This window comes from Cotesia typhae, unplaced genomic scaffold (assembly GCF_013202065.1).
Source record: "Cotesia typhae breed Kobodo isofemale line unplaced genomic scaffold, CoteBio_Ctyphae contig_4, whole genome shotgun sequence".
NCBI classification, from domain to species: Eukaryota; Metazoa; Arthropoda; class Insecta; order Hymenoptera; family Braconidae; genus Cotesia; species Cotesia typhae.
In genome coordinates, this window is record NW_027423748.1 from 2,851,830 (window position 1) to 2,872,825 (window position 20,996).

Here is a 20,996-nt window from a genome sequence, read left to right on the forward strand (position 1 = left end):
TTCTCGGTCTTATTCCCAAAACGTCTTTAACTGTTATATCAATCGCAGTAGAATATTTGTAATTAAATTTATTATTTGTACGAGTTAGTGTACGTTATATTTTAAATCAAAGTCTTTATTATATTTGATTATTGTAAAAATAAATAAAGATGGCTGATAATGATCCAAAGGACCCTAACGATGCCCGAACCACCCTTCCTCCGACATATATATATATATATATATATATATATATATATATATATATATATATATATATATATATATATATATATATATATATATATATATATATATATATATATATATATATATATATATATATATATGTGTGTGTGTGTGTGTGTGTGTGTGTGTGTGTGTGTGTGTGTGTGTGTGTGTGTGTGTGTGTGTGTGTGTGTGTGTGTGTGTGTGTGTGTGTGTGTGTGTGTGTGTGTGTGACTCGCTTATAACTTTTGAACAACTGAACCGATCGGAACGAACTAATCTGCGTTCTCAAAAGTTCCCTCAAACTTAGATTTCCTAAAAATTTGCACCGATTCGGAGTGATAGATTTTAAGAAATCTTGAAAAATGTCAAAAGAAATAAGAAAAAAATCATTTTTGAAAGTGGTTTTTTTGGAATATCTTTTAAACGGCTCTATCGATCAACTTCAAAAACTAATCCGCCCTTAAGCTTGAAAAACCACGCCGATCGTCGCCAATCCGGTCAAAATCGGTTCATTCGTTCGAGAGATATCGTGAACGAAAGAAAATCTAAAAAAGTGTTTTTTAACATAACTCCGACATTTTTTGGAATAAGTTTTAAACGGCTATATTGATCAACTCCAAAAACTAATCTGCCCTTAAGCTTAAAAAACCACATTGATCGCCACTGAGCTGGACGAAATTGATTGTTTCGTTCAAGAGATATCATGAACGAAAAATTTTAAGATAAATGTTTTTTTTTTTTAAACTCGAGAATTTTTCAACAAATTTTTGACAAATTTCTTCTATTGTTTAGAATCTTCAAAAAAAATTGGAACACTATTAAAAATATTCTATTGAAATTAAAAAAATTTCAATAGAAAATAGCATGATATGTATTGTATCCGATCAAAAATGAATTAAAAACAAATGAAAATAAAAAAACAGCTGAATAAAATTTTCGAATTAAAAAATATACGTAATTAAGTATTGATTAATTATAAGAACATAAAATCAAAATTTTGCACATACATATTTTATTTTTATTTTATTTTATTTTATTTTATTTTTCTTCATTTATAAACCTAACAGCCCTGTAGGGCCAATTGTAAGGTTACAGAAAGTTATATAGACGTAAATGTGAGGGGCGCATGTAGCCAAAATAATATTGTTAAATATAATAACATTTAGTATATATATATATGTCAGAGAGGCAGGAGTTATTGTTGGGGATTTGGTATTTTGTGATTCACTCATTTTTATTATTACAATTCAAAGCAAGAATGTCTTTTCAAAAACTATTCTCAAATAGTCTGCCTGCTGCACATTTCTCTTTTCCTTATTAATTTTATGATACCCCTATTGTCCTGGGATCCCGACTACGTTGACAACCATGTGCCTACCTAGGCCTAAGCCTACCGCAATAAAACATTTTAGTTATATCTTATTTTACAAAATATTAAAGTAACAATACATTTCTTAAAATAACTAAAAAAATAGAAATATCCTAAAGAATATTCTCATCGCGTCGTCAGAAAATACTCCACTGTACTTTACTCTCCGACACGGCCATTCTGACAATCACACGCCCTCGGGTGTATCTAAAACATTGAGTTACAGTGGTATTTTAGTTTTTGATCTTGACTGACCTCGCTTATCATAAAACATTTTGCAATAGGTAAACTACATAAGAAAATTTCAGAAGTCCTTTCCAGTAACAGAAATCCATTAATCATTTATTATACTAAGGAGTTAACGTATAGTACTCAAGAGATCGAAATCCGTCAATCATTATTCCTTATCATCCAATCATCAAACATCATTTCATTTTTTCTCCATCAATAGACCTTTGCACTATCTCTAGGCTACCCTGTATGCCACATACAGTATCCAACACATCTTGTAGTTGCCACAACTACCTGCCGTCACATCATCAGCTGCCCATCGCACCCTGATCAAACTAACATTAGCCACTAATTTAGTTTGCAGTTGCGACTACACACTGATGCATGTGCGTGATCAAAAATACAAAAACAATTCAGGTCCACGACCTACAGCCATCAGTGCGCCACGTCATTGGTGATCTCGCTTTCTACCAAAGTCCCTATTTCAGGACCCGCATCAACAGTCTCTCCTGCACAATTTTCATTGTCCGAGCAGACATCCAACTCAATAGGAATATGATTCTCAGGCATTTCTCTCAACTTATCATGACTATACTTAAAACTCCTATTATTACTCAAAGATTTTAGTTTGTATCGATCATTATCAAGTAATTCTGTTACCACAAATGGACCTCTAAATTTTCTGTCAAGTTTCGTCTGATTACGTTCTTCATTTCTAATTAAAACATGATCTCCGATTTTAAATCTATTGACTTTAGCTTTATTTTTATATCGAATCTAATTTTCTCATAATTAGCATTCTCTTCTATACTATCGATCGCTCGTTGTCTTACATTAGAGATATCAATTTCTTTTTCGTTGTCATCAACTAACAATCCATAAGGTCTTGCTTTCTTACCGATTAATAATTCTAATGCACTAGATTTGGTAACACGATTCAGGGTTGAATTTAAAGATAACTGGACTTCACCAATGGCCTCTTGCCATGGGCGATTATTAGATTCAACAGTAGTGAACATATTTTTTAGCGTACTCATCACTCGCTCTACTTGACCATTTGCCCGACTAGTACCTGTAGTTATTAAATGCAAAATAATATTTATAGATTCACAAAAACCTTTAAAGTCTTTTCCAGTAAAACATCTACCTTGATCGGCAATTACACGAGCTGGGACTCCAAAAATAAATATTGCAGCCTTTAAAGCTTTGATAACACTATGACTGTCAATTTTGCGAGTATGATGTAAATAGACATATTTGGTAAAACCATCAACAATAACAATAACGTATTCTTTGGTATTATTTTTACCACTCAATTTCCCTGTAATATCTATATGCACAGTATGCCAAGGTATGCGGGTCTTGGGGATGGGATGCAACTCAGCTTGAATTTTACCTGAGTGGGTTTTAGAGAGTTTACAAGTAATACAACTGTCAACAAATTTAGGTACATATTTAGACATACCCTAAAACCAGTAATATTCATAAACTTTATTGAGTGTTTTATTGATTTAACAACAGCCATAGTTTCAAGTTCATAGGAATGATACCTGGACTCGGCTGGACTTGTTCTTTTACTAAAATATTCAATAACTTTATTTTTACCATCTACTTTATGCATAAGTATTGCTCCGTACCCATCGGAACTGGCATCGGTATGCAGTTCTATGGGATAATCCGGGTCAAAAATAATTAAAACGGATTCATTGGTTAAAATACGAATTACTTCTTGTCGAACATTTTCATGTCCCTCAGTCCATTCAATATATTTTTTACCTGAGGTGAGTGCATATAAAGGTTTCATAATTTGTGAAAATTTCGGGACAAATCGTCGGAAGTAAGACGCAAGGCCAATAAACTGTCTAAGCTGGGTAATTGTCCGAGGAGCGGGTAACAACGTTAAAGAATTTATTTTACGAGGGTTTGGACGAACTTCCCCATCTTTAATTTCATACCCGAGATATGAAACCGATGTTTTAAGGAAAGAACATTTTGAAAAATTAAATGAGAATCCCGCATCTATAAGAATTTTTAATACCATTCGAAGTCTTTCAAACGCTTCCTCTATTATATCCGCAATTACTAATACATCGTCTAGGTAAACTACAACGTAAGTATACGCGAGCTCACCTAGTGCTTTTAAAATTGCTCTTTGGAAAACAGAAGGAGCGTTTTTCAGCCCAAATGGCATTGTTAAAAATTCAAATTGGCCATCAGGAGTGACAAATGCCGTACGTTCTATAGATTCTGGATGTATGGGAATCTGATGGAAACCGCTGGCCATATCTAAACTAATATAAAATTTAGCTTTTCTAAGTCGCGGTATCTGATCTAAAATAAGCGGCAAAGGAAATTTATCTGCTATCGTGTTTTTATTTAATTCACGATAATCAACGCATAAGCGGTCTGATCCATCTTTTTTCTTAACTAGTAAAATAGGGCTAGCAAACGGTGAATTACTAGAACGAATAACATTCGCTTCAAGCAATTCATTAATTCTTTTTCTAACTATTTGTTTCTCTTCTACACTAAGTCTATATGGCCTTCTCTGTACCGTAATGCTTGGATCAATTAAACGTATTTCAAGTTCACCACCGTTAACGTGAGTACGAGGGAAGCCCGTGATAAAAGAACTTTCATATTCTTTTAATATTGAAACTAATCTTATTTTATCGTCTTTATCAACATCGGTATTAACGGTATCAAAATTGATGATTTCAACTTTACTACATTCATTTATGACTTTAGATTTACCGATATTAAAATTAAGTTGGGAAATATTTACTTCAAATCCCAAGCTTAAAATTTCTCGACCAATTAAAATATTTTCGTTCAAATATTCATCCGGGAGAACGTGAAAAAGAATCTCTAATGTAAACGAATTCATAATAACGGTAGACAAAATTTGCAAATTACAATTTACTGCAACATTTCCGATACCCTTTAAAATTACTAATTCGTTGACTCTTCTTCCCGAGAACTTGAGCGCAATCGATTCTTTTATTAGTGAGCATTCCGCTCCCGAATCAGAACAATATGGAAACGACTCACCAAGATGGTTCAGAATACCCGTAGGAGCTGCTACTGTGCACAGATTTACACGACGTTCGACGCCACCGTTGTCCTTGTTGTTTCCTGGACCGCTACGACCGCTGCCTGAAGCCGTACAGTTTGGCGCAATATGGCCAGCTGCTCCACATTTGAAACACGTCACAGGACGCGATGACGAGGGTGATCCTTGGCTGCCACGATAGTTACTGCTTTGCTCTACGTGTTTCTTCTTAAGTTTAGGACACTCAAACTTCTTGTGACCTATTTCTCCACAAAAATGGCACTTCACTGACACCGCTGGCTTGAAACGCTTTGAATCCGGTGCAGAAGAGTTATCTGATGCTGACACGGGTCTTTTTCGAGTGTAGGAAAAGCCTCGCATTTCACTCAAAAAGTCAACTTCCGTTTTGATGTCGGTAGTCAATGCCACGCGCTCCACCCGATTGTCAAGGTGAGTCAATCGCGCAAGCATAACCGCATTGATAATTTCGTCGACCAATAAAGACTTCCAGCGATCCTTCAGCGATGATCGAAGTCGAATGCCGAATGCACCGACACTTTCATCCTTGGTTGGTAACTCCTGGTGAAGTTTCAGCACGACCGCTGTCGTAGTTTCCTGTCCACCAAAACGTGACACGTAAAGTTCTTTTAATTGCGGCCACTGTATACCCGGAATTGCTGCTTGAGACAGCCACTGAGCCGCTGAGCCTTCCAAAGCTTTACTAAGCGCCGATATCAATCCGCTTCCTTGGAGAGGGTTTTCCAATAGGCACAATTCCGTTGCTGAACACCATGCAACAGGATCCGATCCCGCACTCTCTGGATTGAACCGCGGTAAAGAAACATTATTCTTTGTCAAAGACGGCTTCGGTAAAAAATTCTTCATAAGCTCGAAAAATGTATTCCACTGATCGGGTGCTGGACCAGATGGAGACGATCCCACTTCTGATGTCAGAGAGGCAGGAGTTATTGTTGGGGATTCGGTATTTTGTGATTCACTCATTTTTATTATTACAATTAATTAATATTCACAATTACAAAAAGATCAATTATTACGAATGAGTAGATAAACTCGTACAAGGTTAAGTTAATTCAGGCCGCAAACAATATTAATAATATCTTGCGATTGACCGAGACTTAGGAAATAACGAATTCGCGATCACCAGGACGTCCGTTCGATCTCGATCTCAAAGCAAGAATGTCTTTTCAAAAACTATTCTCAAATAGTCTGCCTGCTGCACATTTCTCTTTTCCTTATTAATTTTATGATACCCCTATCGTCCTGGGATCCCGACTATGTTGACAACCATGTGCCTACCTAGGCCTAAGCCTACCGCAATAAAACATTTTAGTTATATCTTATTTTACAAAATATTAAAGTAACAATACATTTCTTAAAATAACTAAAAAAATAGAAATATCCTAAAGAATATTCTCATCGCGTCGTCAGAAAATACTCCACTGTACTTTACTCTCCGACATATATAAAAAGAAATGAATTATATGAAAATACAGTTAAAAGCTTTTCGATGTTACAATATTATATACAACTTAGTAATAAGATAACAATAATTAACCTAATTAGGCATATAATAATTATATATAATTGTAACAAATAGTTGTTAAATTTATTTTTAACAATATATAATTCATAACACAGCTTTAAAATAGTGTTAGGGTAGTTAAATTATTATATTTCCATTATACAATATTTACAAGGACTTCGTATCTGGATATTTGGTGAAATTAGTAAGCGAAAGTAGCTGAAATTGCTGGAGTACGGTTATCTGTTTGTCTAGTTCTTACAATAATAGATGCCAGTGCATTGGCAGAAATAGGCGATGAGAAATCAAGTAAGTCAAGATCACTACCTTGTTGGGCTATGTTGTTACAAGCTCTGATAAGTCTTATGATAGGTATTGAGAGAGAAAAATTGTTCCTCAGACGTGGTGGATATAAAGGCATATCAGAGCGTAATAATCTCTGAGGTACCAATATAGGAATAAGTTCCAGAATTCTAGGGCATTTAATTTTATTGCTTAGAATACTAGCTATTAGGAGTATGGAAGTGTAAGTCCTTCTTTCTTCCAAAGTTAAAAGATTTGCGTCGACACACATGGCAAGATAGTCGAAGCCTCTAGCTCCCAAGGACTTTTTGATAGTAAGTTTAGGTCTTACCAGTGTTATTTGGGCAGTGATCCTTAATGCTGGGTGATAAGGATCAATCCTGACTAAGGGAGATAATTCCTCAACAACCATACAGTCAGTAGATGAAAAAACCAAGTCGAGTATTCTACCATGTGTCTTCAGTACCTCATTATGTTGTTTAATGTTATTAAGCACTAAGAAACTGTTAAGTAGATCTGCCTTCATATCCAATCCACCGACAGAGGAATCAATAAATCCCGGTGAATTGAAATCTCCTAACAGGAACAGTACTCCAGCATCCATAAGAAGGTGAGACGAAAGAAGCTCTAGGAGGTTAGAGTAGATATGCACCTGCAGGTCCGGTGGAATGTTGATGTTTACTAAATTAATCTTAATACTCTTATTTGTAAAAAATATTCCCACAATCTCAATTTGAGGGAAGAGTTGTAGAATACCGTCAAAGTTAATTTGTAGTACATTGAGTGTACTTCTGCAGGCAATAAGGACACCACCACCCGACCTCCTGAACTCCTTGCGTCGATCACACCTAAAAACAAAGTAATTATTATTAAAAACTTCGCTATTAAGGACGCCTGGTTTTAGCCAAGTTTCAGAAAATGCATAAAAATCATACTCAGCTACATAAGTTTTACAATATATATTATCCAGTTTGGTATTAAGTCCTCTAACATTTTGATAATAGATAGATAGGTTTGTTGAGGTAGAGTTTAAGGAGTTATATCCTTCGGCGTCGAAGCTAAAATATTTTGACGTTCCTTGACTATCATCATTCTCCCATTCCGTGTTACAATCCTCAAATTCTGTTCCCCTGCTGCTGTCCGATCGTGGAGAAGTTGGCGTATTTTCTTTTGTTCGTTCCTTTGTAGCTTCGTGCGATCGTGCACAATGGAAATATTCTGTACTGACATCAGAGGTTTTATTGCCCTTTTCGCTTTTAAGAGACCCAATATGATCTGGTTAACAGAAGTGTGATCAGTAAAAGTGACTTTTATAGGTTTAGGATGTAGCGAATTAGATGAGTATTTACCAATCCTCGTGTAGTAAGAAGAGCCTTCGGGGAAGAGACTTCGTAGCTGACGTTCAGTGAGTCACAAATATTTTGTACTCTAGTAAGGTCCATTGATTTGCGTTCCATAGTTGAGGCTTCAGACTGTTCCTCGATACCTAGGAACAATGCATTGTTTCTTCTAGCCAGACGATCTTCCACTTCATGCAGGATAGAATCATTATCATTACTAGTTTGAATGTTAGATATTTTATCCGAAAGTTTAGTGATTCTTATATCATATAATAATAATGTATTGGTACTAGTCATTTGACGAGCTTCACAATTTCTAATTTTGTCTTCAATAATACACAGACAATTGTTGAATTGTTTCAAAAATGACTGAACTTGATTTTTAAGTCCGTCAACACTATCAATTACGGTTGTAAGTTCACGTTTGATATCATCTTTGACATCATTTCTCAAGCTAGTTATCTCATGTTTTAAAAATATAGAGCAAATATACTCTCAATAGTTGGATCTTTTTTCAACACTTACTTTTTGATAAATATTCTTTCACCAAAATTTAAATCAACGTATTATTTAAAAATTCAATAATTCATTTTTTTCTGTCTACCGCTATACTCTTTTCAATTATTTATTTATTTTTTTCGTAGTTTTTTTGAGATTTCTGAAAATCTACTGGTCCGGATCGGTCCAAACAATATTCAAAATCTAAGTTCAGTCAAGCCCTTTCGATTGGCGTCAACCGCGATAGAATCAGTTAAGCCGTTCGAAAGTGATAAGAGGTTTACATACATCTCCACACACACACACACACACACACACACACACACACACACACACACACACCGTGTCGGGCTTGCTGGGTCCCGCATCGGGCGCCTCCCCAGGTGGCGGATAGGGGAATACTCGTCATACCTGCGCGCCAGATACGTCGGGTACCGAGGAAATAAAATACTCGGGGTGGACCAAAACCTAGCAAAAAGATGATATGAAATGTCAGAAAACATTCAAACATCGTCTACGGTGCAGAGGAGGAATACCTCAGTACCGGCGAGGGAAGGCGTGCAAGCGGGCCTGAACTCGTCGTTATCAAGCGACCGTTTGAACAGCAGAGTGGACCCCATGGCTCTGCCGTCTAGCAATGCTACAGGGAGTACTGAAACAGCCCAGATGGAAGTAGACGCATAGCAAATAGGCGTTCCTCCAAGAAGTGAAAGACCTGTTGCTCCCGTCAACGCTAACACGTACCGAGGGAGGATCAACTCTCTACCGACTATCACCGACCAACAATCGCCAATGGAACGGCTCGGCAGCAAGATCGAAGAGTTGACTGAGTTCATAAAGAACAAGAGAAATCTCCATCATGAACTCAGAAAATTAGTAGCATCCATTGCCACGGCATATAAGTTGGCCAACAAACCAGCATCGATGTCGGCGACAACCACGCAAACATCTCCAGAGACGACCACAAAACCACGAGCGTTTTTGGTCACTCCTGAGAAACAACAGCAAGAAAAAGAGAACAAAAAGAAGAGGCTGCTGTCTACACCCAGCCCTTCCTCCGTAATCGACAAGCTAGCACAGAAAAAGACAGCCCGAGATAATGCCTGGATCGAGGTGACACGGCAAAAGAAAAAGAAGGAAAGAGAACAGGAACCAGGGGCAAAAACTACTGAAGCCCAAAACCAGCCAAGTAAGGGTGGCTCAAAAAAACCGAGAAGGAAAAAGACAAGAACAAAGGCTGTGCTTGTCCAACCAGCTGAAGGGCGAACGTACGCCGATCTCCTCAAGGAAATCAAGGCCAAGGTTAGCCCGACAAAGACTGGAGTAGACCTAGGTCTATTAAAAGACATAATTAATAAGACGTCTATTAATAGACATAAGGTCTATTAAAAGAACGAGGCATGGAGGCGTTCTCCTTGAAATGGCTCGAAAGACCGAGGACAGCAAGGCTTTCACCGATGCAGTAAGGTCAGCCACTGCAAACATCGGCATGGTCAAAACGCTAACACCAACAATAACGATTGAGATCCTCGACTTAGATGAAATCTCTACCGAGAGCGAAGTCCGCGAAGCACTTAAATGTGAATTCAAAGACAGCCTAGAGATCAAACGGGTGAATTTGACAAAACCCACATCACGAGGTAATCGGGCAGCCTTCTGCGAGATCGACGAAGCCAATGCGACTAAAGCCCTCAACAAGGCCCGTATAAAGATTGGCTGGGTTAACTGCCGCATACGCCCAGTTGCGAAAGTAACCCGATGTTTTAAATGCCTAGGGTTCGGTCACCGAACAGAGAATTGTACGGGCCCTGACAGAAGCAAATGCTGCTATAAATGTGGCGGAGATAACCACAAATCTACAAACTGCGTAGAAAAGCCAAAGTGCTTCCTTTGTACGGCAGACAAAGACGCTCAGGATGGCTTAGGTCATATAGCCGGTTCCGGAGCGTATAAGACATTTCGCACCGCACTTGCCGCAGCCACGAAAGAACAAAAATGACGCGCTTATTACGGGGTAACCTGAATAGGTGCGCCTTAGCGCAAAATCTTCTGCGCCAGCGTATCTTTGAAGACAAGATCGACATCTGCCTTATCTGCGAGCAATATTTAAATATTCATGGTAATACATGGTTCGCCAATAAATCTGACACAGCAGCAATCTTGATCATAAACTCAAAAAAGGTCATCGTGAACGACAGCGGAGGCGGAGAAGGCTTCGTCTGGATCAAAACGCCCAAGTCCTACTTTGTAAGCGTCTACCTTTCACCCAATGAAGGGATTAGTGTGTTTCGACAGAAAATGGCAAACATAGAGGATACTATCGGCAAGTTCGATGGGGAAGTCATCGTAGCTGGTGATTTCAACGCAAAGTCAGCTGAATGGGGCGCTGAACCCTCCGACACCAGAGGAGACGAAGTAGCGGACTTCACAGCAAGGACGGACCTCATAGTGCTGAACACCGGAAGTACTACCACCTTTAGAAGACCAGGATACCGGGAATCTATACTCGACATTACGTTGGCGACTCCAAAGATTGCGAACATGATTGAAGGCTGGACCGTATCCGAAGAATATAGTGGCAGCAACCATCAGTATGTGACATTCAGCATTCAAACTGCTTCCGTTCCGATAACACGACACGATTATCAACCGCAGAAGTGGAATGTCAGGAAGCTCGATTTAGAGAAGCTGCGAACTTCTCTGACACAAAGTTCGTCTACTTTTCAGGACAGCCCGAATCTGAATAGCCGTAATAAAACGACAAATTTAGTGTCAAGAGTGATGGGACTGATCGCCGCCTCATGCGATGCTTCCAAGCCACGGATGAAGAGGCGAGGCGACTATAGGCCGGTGTATTGGTGGACTCAAGACATAGCAGATCTTCGGAAAAAATGCCATGGACTACGTAGGAGAGCAACGAGAGCAGCAAAACGTTCCCCTGACCAAGACATATACTCGATCGAGTACAAACAGGCCAAGAAGGCTTTGAATAAAGCCATCAAAGCAAGTAAAGCGGAGTTGTGGAAAGAGATTTGCAACGACCTCAACAATGACCTCTGGGGTAAGGCATACCAAATTGTCACTAAACGACTTGGGAAGGCTTCTCCAGAAGGACCGAAGTCTCCTGCCTTAATGAACAGCATCGTGGCAGAGCTGTTTCCTGACTACCCACTGCGAGAAAAGAAACGATATGTAAAAAATGGCGAAACAACACCCTTTACAATCAAAGAACTGCAAGACGCAGCAGAAACCATCAAGATTGGGAAAGCACCAGGCCCTGATGGCATCCCAGCCTTGGTGATCAAGATTGTAGCCCTGGAATACCCGCACATACTCCTGAGTGCTTACAATGCGTGTTTGGCAACCGGCACGTTTCCTACGGTCTGGAAGCGGCAGAGATTGGTCCTGTTAGACAAAGGGAAGGGAACCCTTATAATGCTATCGTCGTTTAGACCACTTTGCATGCTAGACATTGCCGGAAAACTGCTTGAAAAGCTTATACAAAGCAGACTTCGCAATGATATTGATCGAGCTGGAGGACTTGCCACCAACCAATATGGCTTTCGAAAAGGTCGATAGATCGTCGATAGCCATATATAATAGCTAAATTTGTCATTAAAGACAAATTTGGAAATTAGGGAAATAAAGGATAAGGGGGAAGGGGAGGACCTTTACTCAGTAGGAATTTTCGGTAACTGAAAAAAGTAATTCGGACAGCCCAGACCGGGACTCGAACCCGAATCGTTTGGTTACGCGCCAAAGGCTCTCCCAGTTAAGCTATCCGAAAAGGGTAGAGAAAGATAAAAAAATTTCAGAAAAATCGTCACCATATAGATTTAGTTTATAACAATGATAAGATGTGAATTAGCTCATCGGTCGTACGGTGTAAGGGTTAGTTATCGATCTGGCAAGCGCGCGTCTCAGGTTCGAATCTCGGTTAGAACAGATTTTCAATTTATTTCTATAGTTAGCAAATGTTAGGTCGAAATTAAGAATCACACGTTATTGAACTTGCGATAGCTGTACATCAACAATAAAATATAGATATGACACTGTCAAAATCCTTCTTTTATCATTTTTTATCAAATGGCATATGAGCTGGACATAGCATGCCTCTAACGGCAGCCATTTTTATCTGGATCCATTCCTCTTTCCTTTCTTTCTCCTCGTCTACATTATATTAACAAATAAGAATCTTTTGTACGGTAGAGATGTAGGCTCAGTAGGTTCAATTTATGGTTCTAAACCCGTGATTTCGGCCTAACTTTGGTAAAAGCGGACAAAAATACCACTTGTAGGCTGAAATTGTGGTTCTGATATACACGTCATCGTAGTCGAAAAAATCTAAAACCATAATTTCAACCTATAACTCCTCCGGTAGGTTGTGGAGGCTAGTCGTAACCTTCAATTTGCGATATTTAAATATTATAAGACTACACTGAAAAAAAATTTTGCTATGGGAGCTGTATTTTACTGCTCCAGTGACTGTACACAGTCTACGGTTTGTTAGTCGGTTATTGCAGCGGTCTATTAAACAGCTCCGGTAGCTATATGTTATTCAGCTCTCACAGCTGAATAGAATCGCTGTAAGAGCTGAATGAAATCGCTGTAAGAGCTGTAAGTTGCGCTGTACTCAGGCGCATTGACATACTACATAACCTTCAAATGTCATTTGTATCATTGAGATACAGTCAATAAATTATTATTTAAATCATCAGTTCAAAAAAGTAAATATTTATAAGTAAATAATATTCCCTGTTTAAAATTTACAATAGAATCCCATCAAAAGCGACAAAAGCCACTTAGACACCCATAAATTTTATTGGTTTCTAAGTGGCTTTTGTCACTTTTGAAGGGATCTTATTGGAGTTTTTCAACAGGGTTGATTTAATAATAATCGTTATAAATAAACCTTTCATAATTGCTATTATAAAAATATGTTTTATTTTCAAAGAAATGAATCAAATATTTTATTTGGTTTAACTTATTAATTAATCTGAACTTTAGGAATAATTAAAAGAAAATAAATTTAAATCCAAGTAAATTTAATACCAAAAGTAAATGTTTCGATCGATTCAAAACAGAAAATAAAAGTAAAAAAATAAAGATAGTGAGTTTGTAATTTTCACAATAATTTTAACATCATCATCATAGGACATCAAATGAATTCTATTACTTTTAGTAATATTTATTGAATCTAGATGAGTTAGTGTTTTTGCTAATCAAATGATTCCCGAATACGCTCAATAATTGCTAATAATTGCTAATTGCTGCTGCTGCTAATAATAATAATAATAATAATAATAATAATAATAATAATAATAATAATAAATCTTTATTATTAGCAAAAATGCTATTTTTTTCGTTCTCTATACATAAATATTATAAATTTGAGCTTTAAAAATAATAACTTTTTACATATTTATCTTAATAATTTTTCTTAATATAATTTTTAAGTTCAATTTTATAAATTTTTATTCTTTTTTCATTTTTAATTTCCGTTGGAAGACTATTGTACCAACCAAAACCACGATAAATCAAACTTCGCTCAGCGGTGTGTGTTCTAGTGTGCTGGATTCGTAACAACTCCTTCTTTCTGGTATTATAATTGTGTTTTTCACTAGATGTTATCAATTTTTCTACCAGATACTTTGGTGCAAGTCCTAATAACATTTTTTGTATTATGATACAGCATTTATATATCATAAGTTGTCTAAAACTCATCCAGCCCAATGCCGCTAACATATCTTTAATTTTAGTATATCTATTTACACTCAAACCTATTCTCATCGCTCTATTCTGTATTTTCTGTAATGATGCTAATTGTTGATTATTATAGTTTAACATTAAACTAGCACAATAATCAAAATGTGGACCAATTATAGCTTTGTATATTGTATTTTTAGTCCAGCAACTTACCGATTTATTCAATCTATATAAAATGTTAAGTTTTTTAGCTATTTTTTTACCTGTTTCAATTAAGTGATTATTAAAAGTTAAATTATTGTCTATTTTTATACCTAAATATTTGGTTTCTTTCACTTCAATAATACTTTTACCATTTATTTCAATATCACAACTACCCATTTTGTATTTTTTTCTTTTATCATGTAGTATCATAAATACAGTCTTTTTTACATTTATTTTCAACTGGTGCTCTTTAAGCCATACCATAAGTATATCTAAACAATCATTCATTTTAATTTCAATTTCTTTTACATTTTTACTAGAAAAATAGAGTTTCATATCGTCCGCAAAAAGTCTGCAAACGATACCCCGGTTTTTCATTATACAAATCATTTCATTTATATAAATTATAAACAGTAGTGGACCTAATTTAGAACCCTGAGGAACTCCATGTTTGACAATTTTTTCCTCAGATATCACTCTATCAAAACTATCCCACTTCTGATTATTACTATTATCACTAACTCCATCCTTTAATTGATTAAATCCTATCTCATATATAATTTTTTCAATACTATCAATAAAATAATGGTTAAATTTATTGAAGATTACTAAATTATCATTTATAATCTTATTATCACATTCAATCCTCTCAATATTAGATTGAGCTTTTTTACTTCCTATCAGTTCTTTTAATTCTCTCCAAAGAATTTTTCCATTATTTTTGTTTGCATCTATGTTATTATCATTATGTTCTCTTTTGCATCCTCTTAATTCATTTACAATATAATTTCTTAGTCTTTTATAATTATTGATATCATATTCTCTTCCGAATTTTTTAGATACAAAGAATAATCGATCTCTTTCCTTCATTTTTTCAATTAACTCTTTTGTAATCCATTTTTTATCATAACATTTAGGTTTAAGAATTTTTTGTGTCTTTGGTGCCACCACATCAAGAGCATATGTTATACTACTATTAAATTTATTAATAACTACATCTATATCGTCATTAATATCTATCTTATATCTATTAGTAAAAATATCACAAAATATGTTTGGATCAAATTTGTTGAAGTTTCTTTTTTCTGTCACTCTAAGATTTTTACTTGGTTTAATATTCAAATCTGTATTTATAATAATAATGTTGTGATCAGACACCCTTGGCGTAGATAACACATCAATACACAGGTCCACATTTGAAAACACTAGGTCAATTATTGTGTCCGACGTCAATGTTGATCTCGTCGGCACTTTGACAAGTTGCTTAAGTCCAAGCAAGGCACATTCATTGACGAAATTACGCGCATAATGATCCTTGTCACTGCTAACATCTAAATTAAAATCGCCTACTGTTATAAGTTTTTCCTTATCAACATAGTTTTCTAATAACTCAACCATATTTTCTTTAAACACACTCACACGATTTTTTGGTGATCTATAAACATTTACAATGACAAAACCATCACTCCTGCCTATTTGAACCACATTAATCCAGGTTTTATCACTGATTTCAGTACTATTCAGCAATATTTTAAATTTATAATTTTTATTAATATACGTAATAACACCACCGGTTCGATTGTTTTTCGTATTCGTCCGCACTTAACTATAGTTTTTAAATCTAATTTCATGATCAAATACGTCAGGACCTATGTGTGTTTCTGTCAAACAAATTACATCTGGCTTGACAGTAAGTAACCATTTCTCAAAAATATCTTTGTTCCTAATTAAACCGTTGATATTCAATGCCACTATTTCAAATGACCTCTTACAATTTTTTATAAGATCCTCGTCATGCAATAATTGTTAATATTTATAATTTATATTTTTTTGTGCTCTGTTAATTGCCCTTTTATAACATTCACATTTTATATCATTTGCACAGTGATCAGTTTTTATTCCTTCTAACTTGAAATCAATCACCATTTTTATACAATTTACACATTTTTTAACTTCCTCTTGGCAATCTTTCTCCAAATGATTCCCCGAACATTTACGACATTTCTGTTCACTCTTACAGTCTTTAGCGAAATGATTAAATCCCCAACATTTGTAGCATCGAAGGACACTAACACAATCAAATACTCTGCATAAATTCCAATCGAGTTTAATTTTCATTTTTTCCAGTAAATACTTATGAGTATCTGGATCCACCTCCATGATAATAATTTCATTTTTATTTTTTCCTAACAATTTTTTCTTTATTATCATTTTAGTTGACAAATTTGTAACTATTCCATTTTGTTTTTTTATCATATCGATAATATCATTTTCTTCATTGTTTTCCATAGTATCACTATCAATATCAATAATCTTTACTTTTGGTGATTTTTTATCCGGAACTTTAATATTATAATTTTGACCCATATTTTTTTTTTAGTTCACTGGCCAATTTTTCACGATCTTCTTTACCAGTACAACCAATTACTAATTTTCCTGTTTGGGTTTTCTTCAATTTATCGACTCTAACGCCCAATTTACCGATTTTGACTTTCCTTTTAACTTCAGTAAATGTCAGTTCGCTATCTTGTTTCTCTTTAGGCTCAATTACAACTGTCTCTGTTTTTGATCCTTTAGCCTTATCTGCATAGGAAGCCGGTTTTTTAAAACTTTTAACTTCTTCTGTTTTACCATCACTACTTCCGCCCATTAATTTTTGTACTTCTTCTTTCACAATTTCCCGAATCTCTTTCATTGAGTCATCTTTAATATCTAAGAATATCTGCATTGCAATTTTTTTGAAATCATATTTGAAGTCTTCCACATTCACACCAATTTCATGCACTCTATCATATAACATATCCACTTTATCCGCAATGTCACTAACATCAATTTCCTCGTCATACCTTTTCCTCTTTTTTCTTGTTACCGACGAAACAGAAGATGCAACACTAGCATTATCTGGTATTTCATGTCCTACACATTCAATTTGCTCACCATGTTCATTTACATATTTGTGATTTTTTAACAAACAAGCTTTATGGAACAGCTGGCCACATCCGCTACACTGATTGGCGGATCTTAAATTGGTTTGCTTACAGTGAGCAGATGTGTGCCTCGTAGGTGTAACTAGCTTGGCTCCATCTCCATCCATTTTTTCGCACTAACTTTCACCAACTAGGTTGGTAATTAGAAAATCACTATAAAGAACGCCTAAAGCGCCTCTATGTTAAAATTTAAAACTGTTTTTTCCACTAGCAAGTACAGAATGTGTTTACTAAGTCTAACCATAAATTTATAAACACAACGACTTAATTGTTTAAGGGGGTATTCTAGTCTAGAATTTAAAAAAAATCGATTTTTTTTTTTTTTATATTTTCAAAGTTTAACTATCTAAGAATATGTGTACGAAAGGATTTTTGAAAATTCGAATTATTTTCGGAGATATAGGCATTTTACTGACCCGGTCTCCAAACTGGTTAGGCACGGTATAATCGGACAAAAGGCATTAGGGATTCTCCGTCTACCTGAATCCCCTTTCTCAGTAAACCTTTTGTTCCTTTATATATATATATATATATATATATATATATATATATATATATATATATATATATATATATATATATATATATATATATATATATATATATATATATATATATATATATATATATATATATATATATATATATATATATATATATATATATATATATATATATATATATATATATATATATATATATATATATATATATGTGTGTGTGTGTGTGTGTGTGTGTGTGTGTGTGTGTGTGTGTGTGTGTGTGTGTGTGTGTGTGTGTGTGTGTGTGTGTGTGTGTGTGTGTGTGCCCTTTATGTTATACAGTGTTCACTAACATCCAGTTGCTGGCAGTTAAATCTTAACCTCAAAAACACGTGGACGTATGTGAAGTGTAGCAAAGCATAAATATTTTGTGAGTGTTAATTAAAATTGTAATAAATAAAATGGATAAAAAATCTACATCGGAAAGGATTACGCGTGCTGATCGCCCAAAAAAACGACGGTTTCACGGCAATCGGCACACTGTCGAAGAAAGTACCAGTTTTACTAGTTCATCAGCAGCAAAGCTAAGTAAATCAAAGGATGAAGACTTTATAATTGAAAATAATTACGGGTACTGTATTTTGGAGTTTTTCACTGTTTTTTCGGCAATTTCTTCTTTAGTTCTGTGTACAAATTGCAAGAAAGAGATTAAATTTTCTAGAACGGCTCAACGTGGAATAGGTTTTAAAATTACATTACAATGTAGTTGTGAGAGTATACAATATATATCATCATGCCCATTGATTGAAAAATCCTTTGAAGTGAACCGAAAAGTGATATTTGCTATGCGGGTTTTAGGAGTTGGCAGAGAAGGAATTAATATCTTCTGTAGTTTGATGGATATTTGTCAAGGGTTATCAATCGGGACTTACTACGCTTCTATGAAAAATATACATATAGCCGCATCTGCTGTTTATAATCTCGTTATTTCCAAAGCTGTGAAAGAAGAAAAAGATTTAATTTCAGCTTGTGATCCAAATGCCAACCCAACGGAGTTTACAGTTTCTGGTGATGGGACTTGGAAAAAAAGAGGTTTTAATTCTTTATTTGGAGTTACCACACTTGTAGCAAAAAATTGCAAGAAAGTGGTTAATACGGTTGTCAAATCCAGTTTTTGTCAAGGCTGTAATCTTTGGAAGAATAAAAAAAAATCAGATATTCTAGCGTATAATGATTGGTATGAAGATCATGAAGAAGTTTGTACCATTAATCACAAAGGAAGTGCAGGCAAAATGGAAGTAGATGCAGTTGTGGAGATCTTTTGTCGATCAATTGAAAAACACGGCGTTAAATACGTGAAATTAGGTTCAGAAACTCAGAACAATAATGAGTCTCTAAACTCGTTGATTTGGACTTTCGCGCCGAAACATATTCATTCCGGATCTCAGGTGATTGAAATAGCAACATTTATCGCTGTTTGCATTTACAATGACGGTTTCTTTCCGATTTTAAAAATGATGACCCTTATGGGGATGCAAATTGGGCCAGAAACTCATTCATTTGCTGTAAGACGGGACAACGCAAGGATTGAACGATCTGAGATACGTACATCCAACGCTTCAAAGGAGGCTAGAACTGCTCGATTGGAAGAGAGAAACGCAGAAAATAGTTTTTTGAAGTAGAAGAAGGTCCAATGTATGAAGCAGGAATGGCAGATTGAAAAAAAGTAAGTATAACATATCATTATATGACTTTGACAGCGAAAAACTTCATGCGAAACTTTAAACGCGTTTTTCTCAGAACATACTTTTTCAATCATCTTCCCACGATTTCTCGAGTTCTACTGGACCGATTCACTTGAAATTTTCAGAGAGTCTTCTTTATAGACCTATCTATAGCCCGAACTAGGATAATCCCCAAATTCCAATTTTTACTATTTTTAAAAAATTCGAGAAACTCAAAAAAACAGTAAAAAAAAAACTCTTTTTTCAAACAGTCGCCATTTTGTCAAAAAATTTTTTTACCAATCGCAAGTTCAGGCTATAGCGACATCACTGTAGATTAATAATCTTTTTTTTTTTTTCGTTTCAAATGACTAGGAGGGTTGAACTCGTGGGAAGAATCAGGTGCCAATTTTTTGAGATCCCCCACTTCATCAACCGCCATTTTTTTGAATTTTTCACTTTTTTTTTTTTTTTATTTTTTTTTTGTATTTTAAAAACATTAATAAACAAGTGATAAAAAAATGGATGGTAAAAATATTTATTGTTTTTTTTTTTACGGAACTTTAAAAATGACCTAAAATTCACTGTTCTAGACTAGAATACCCCCTTAATACTAAATTAATTACACCTCTCACGATAATAATTTATATATCAAAATTTTTAGAAAACTTTTCCAAACATTTTAAAACATACCACAATTTCACACACTAACTATAAACAACTTTTATATTGCATTATAACGGAGCACAAAAAAGCAAGTCCGTACACGATAATAATAATAATAATAATAATAATAATAATAATAATAATAATAATAATAATAAGGTGCTCCTTAATAATTGCAAGGTGCTCCAGGCGCAGCTTCCGGACACGTCCTGTCGGACGTGTAAACAACATCCAGAGACGCTGATGCACCTTTTGTCGGCATGTCCTGTGCTGGCAAGAGGTGCCTACATACAGCGTCACAATGCTGCCCTGCGAGTACTCTATTATCATCTCAGATATAGCTACGGTATCGATGAGACACCAGTGCTGCCTTATCTGCCAGGAGATATTCCGCAGGTTGTTGAGAATGACAGTTCTAAAATTTATTGGAACATACCATTCGCAACAACCCGGCGGATTGACCACAACAAACCTGATATTGTGCTCTTCGACAAGGCTACTCGTGACATTTATGTCATTGAGTTTTCGGCCCCAGCCGAATACAATATCTCGGCCAAAGAAGAGCACAAACACCAGATATATCAGGATCTCCTGTTTGAAATTGGCAAACTCTACCCAGGTTACCGTGTCAAGCTCGTCGTTTTGGTTGTCGGCGTCCTTGGAGGGATGAAACAGTCTTTT

The 20,996-nt window shown here is 35.5% G+C and overlaps 2 protein-coding genes across 2 annotated transcripts; both read right to left on the minus strand.

Annotated features, from left to right (window-relative positions):
- Positions 1–2,245: 2,245 nt before the first annotated feature.
- On the minus strand, positions 2,246–5,864 carry LOC141527604 (uncharacterized). Its single transcript, XM_074243171.1, has 4 exons — positions 3,191–5,864; positions 2,928–3,101; positions 2,684–2,882; positions 2,246–2,525 (listed from the first exon to the last, which is right to left on the minus strand). The coding sequence occupies exons 1-4, from the start codon at positions 5,862–5,864 to the stop codon at positions 2,246–2,248; spliced, it is 3,327 nt and encodes a 1,108-aa protein (XP_074099272.1).
- A 1,814-nt stretch (positions 5,865–7,678) lies between these two features.
- On the minus strand, positions 7,679–9,166 carry LOC141527605 (uncharacterized). Its single transcript, XM_074243172.1, has 3 exons — positions 9,083–9,166; positions 8,058–8,510; positions 7,679–7,983 (listed from the first exon to the last, which is right to left on the minus strand). Exons 1-3 carry the CDS (start codon positions 9,164–9,166, stop codon positions 7,738–7,740), a joined length of 783 nt encoding a protein of 260 aa, XP_074099273.1. The 3' UTR covers positions 7,679–7,737.
- Positions 9,167–20,996: the final 11,830 nt, after the last annotated feature.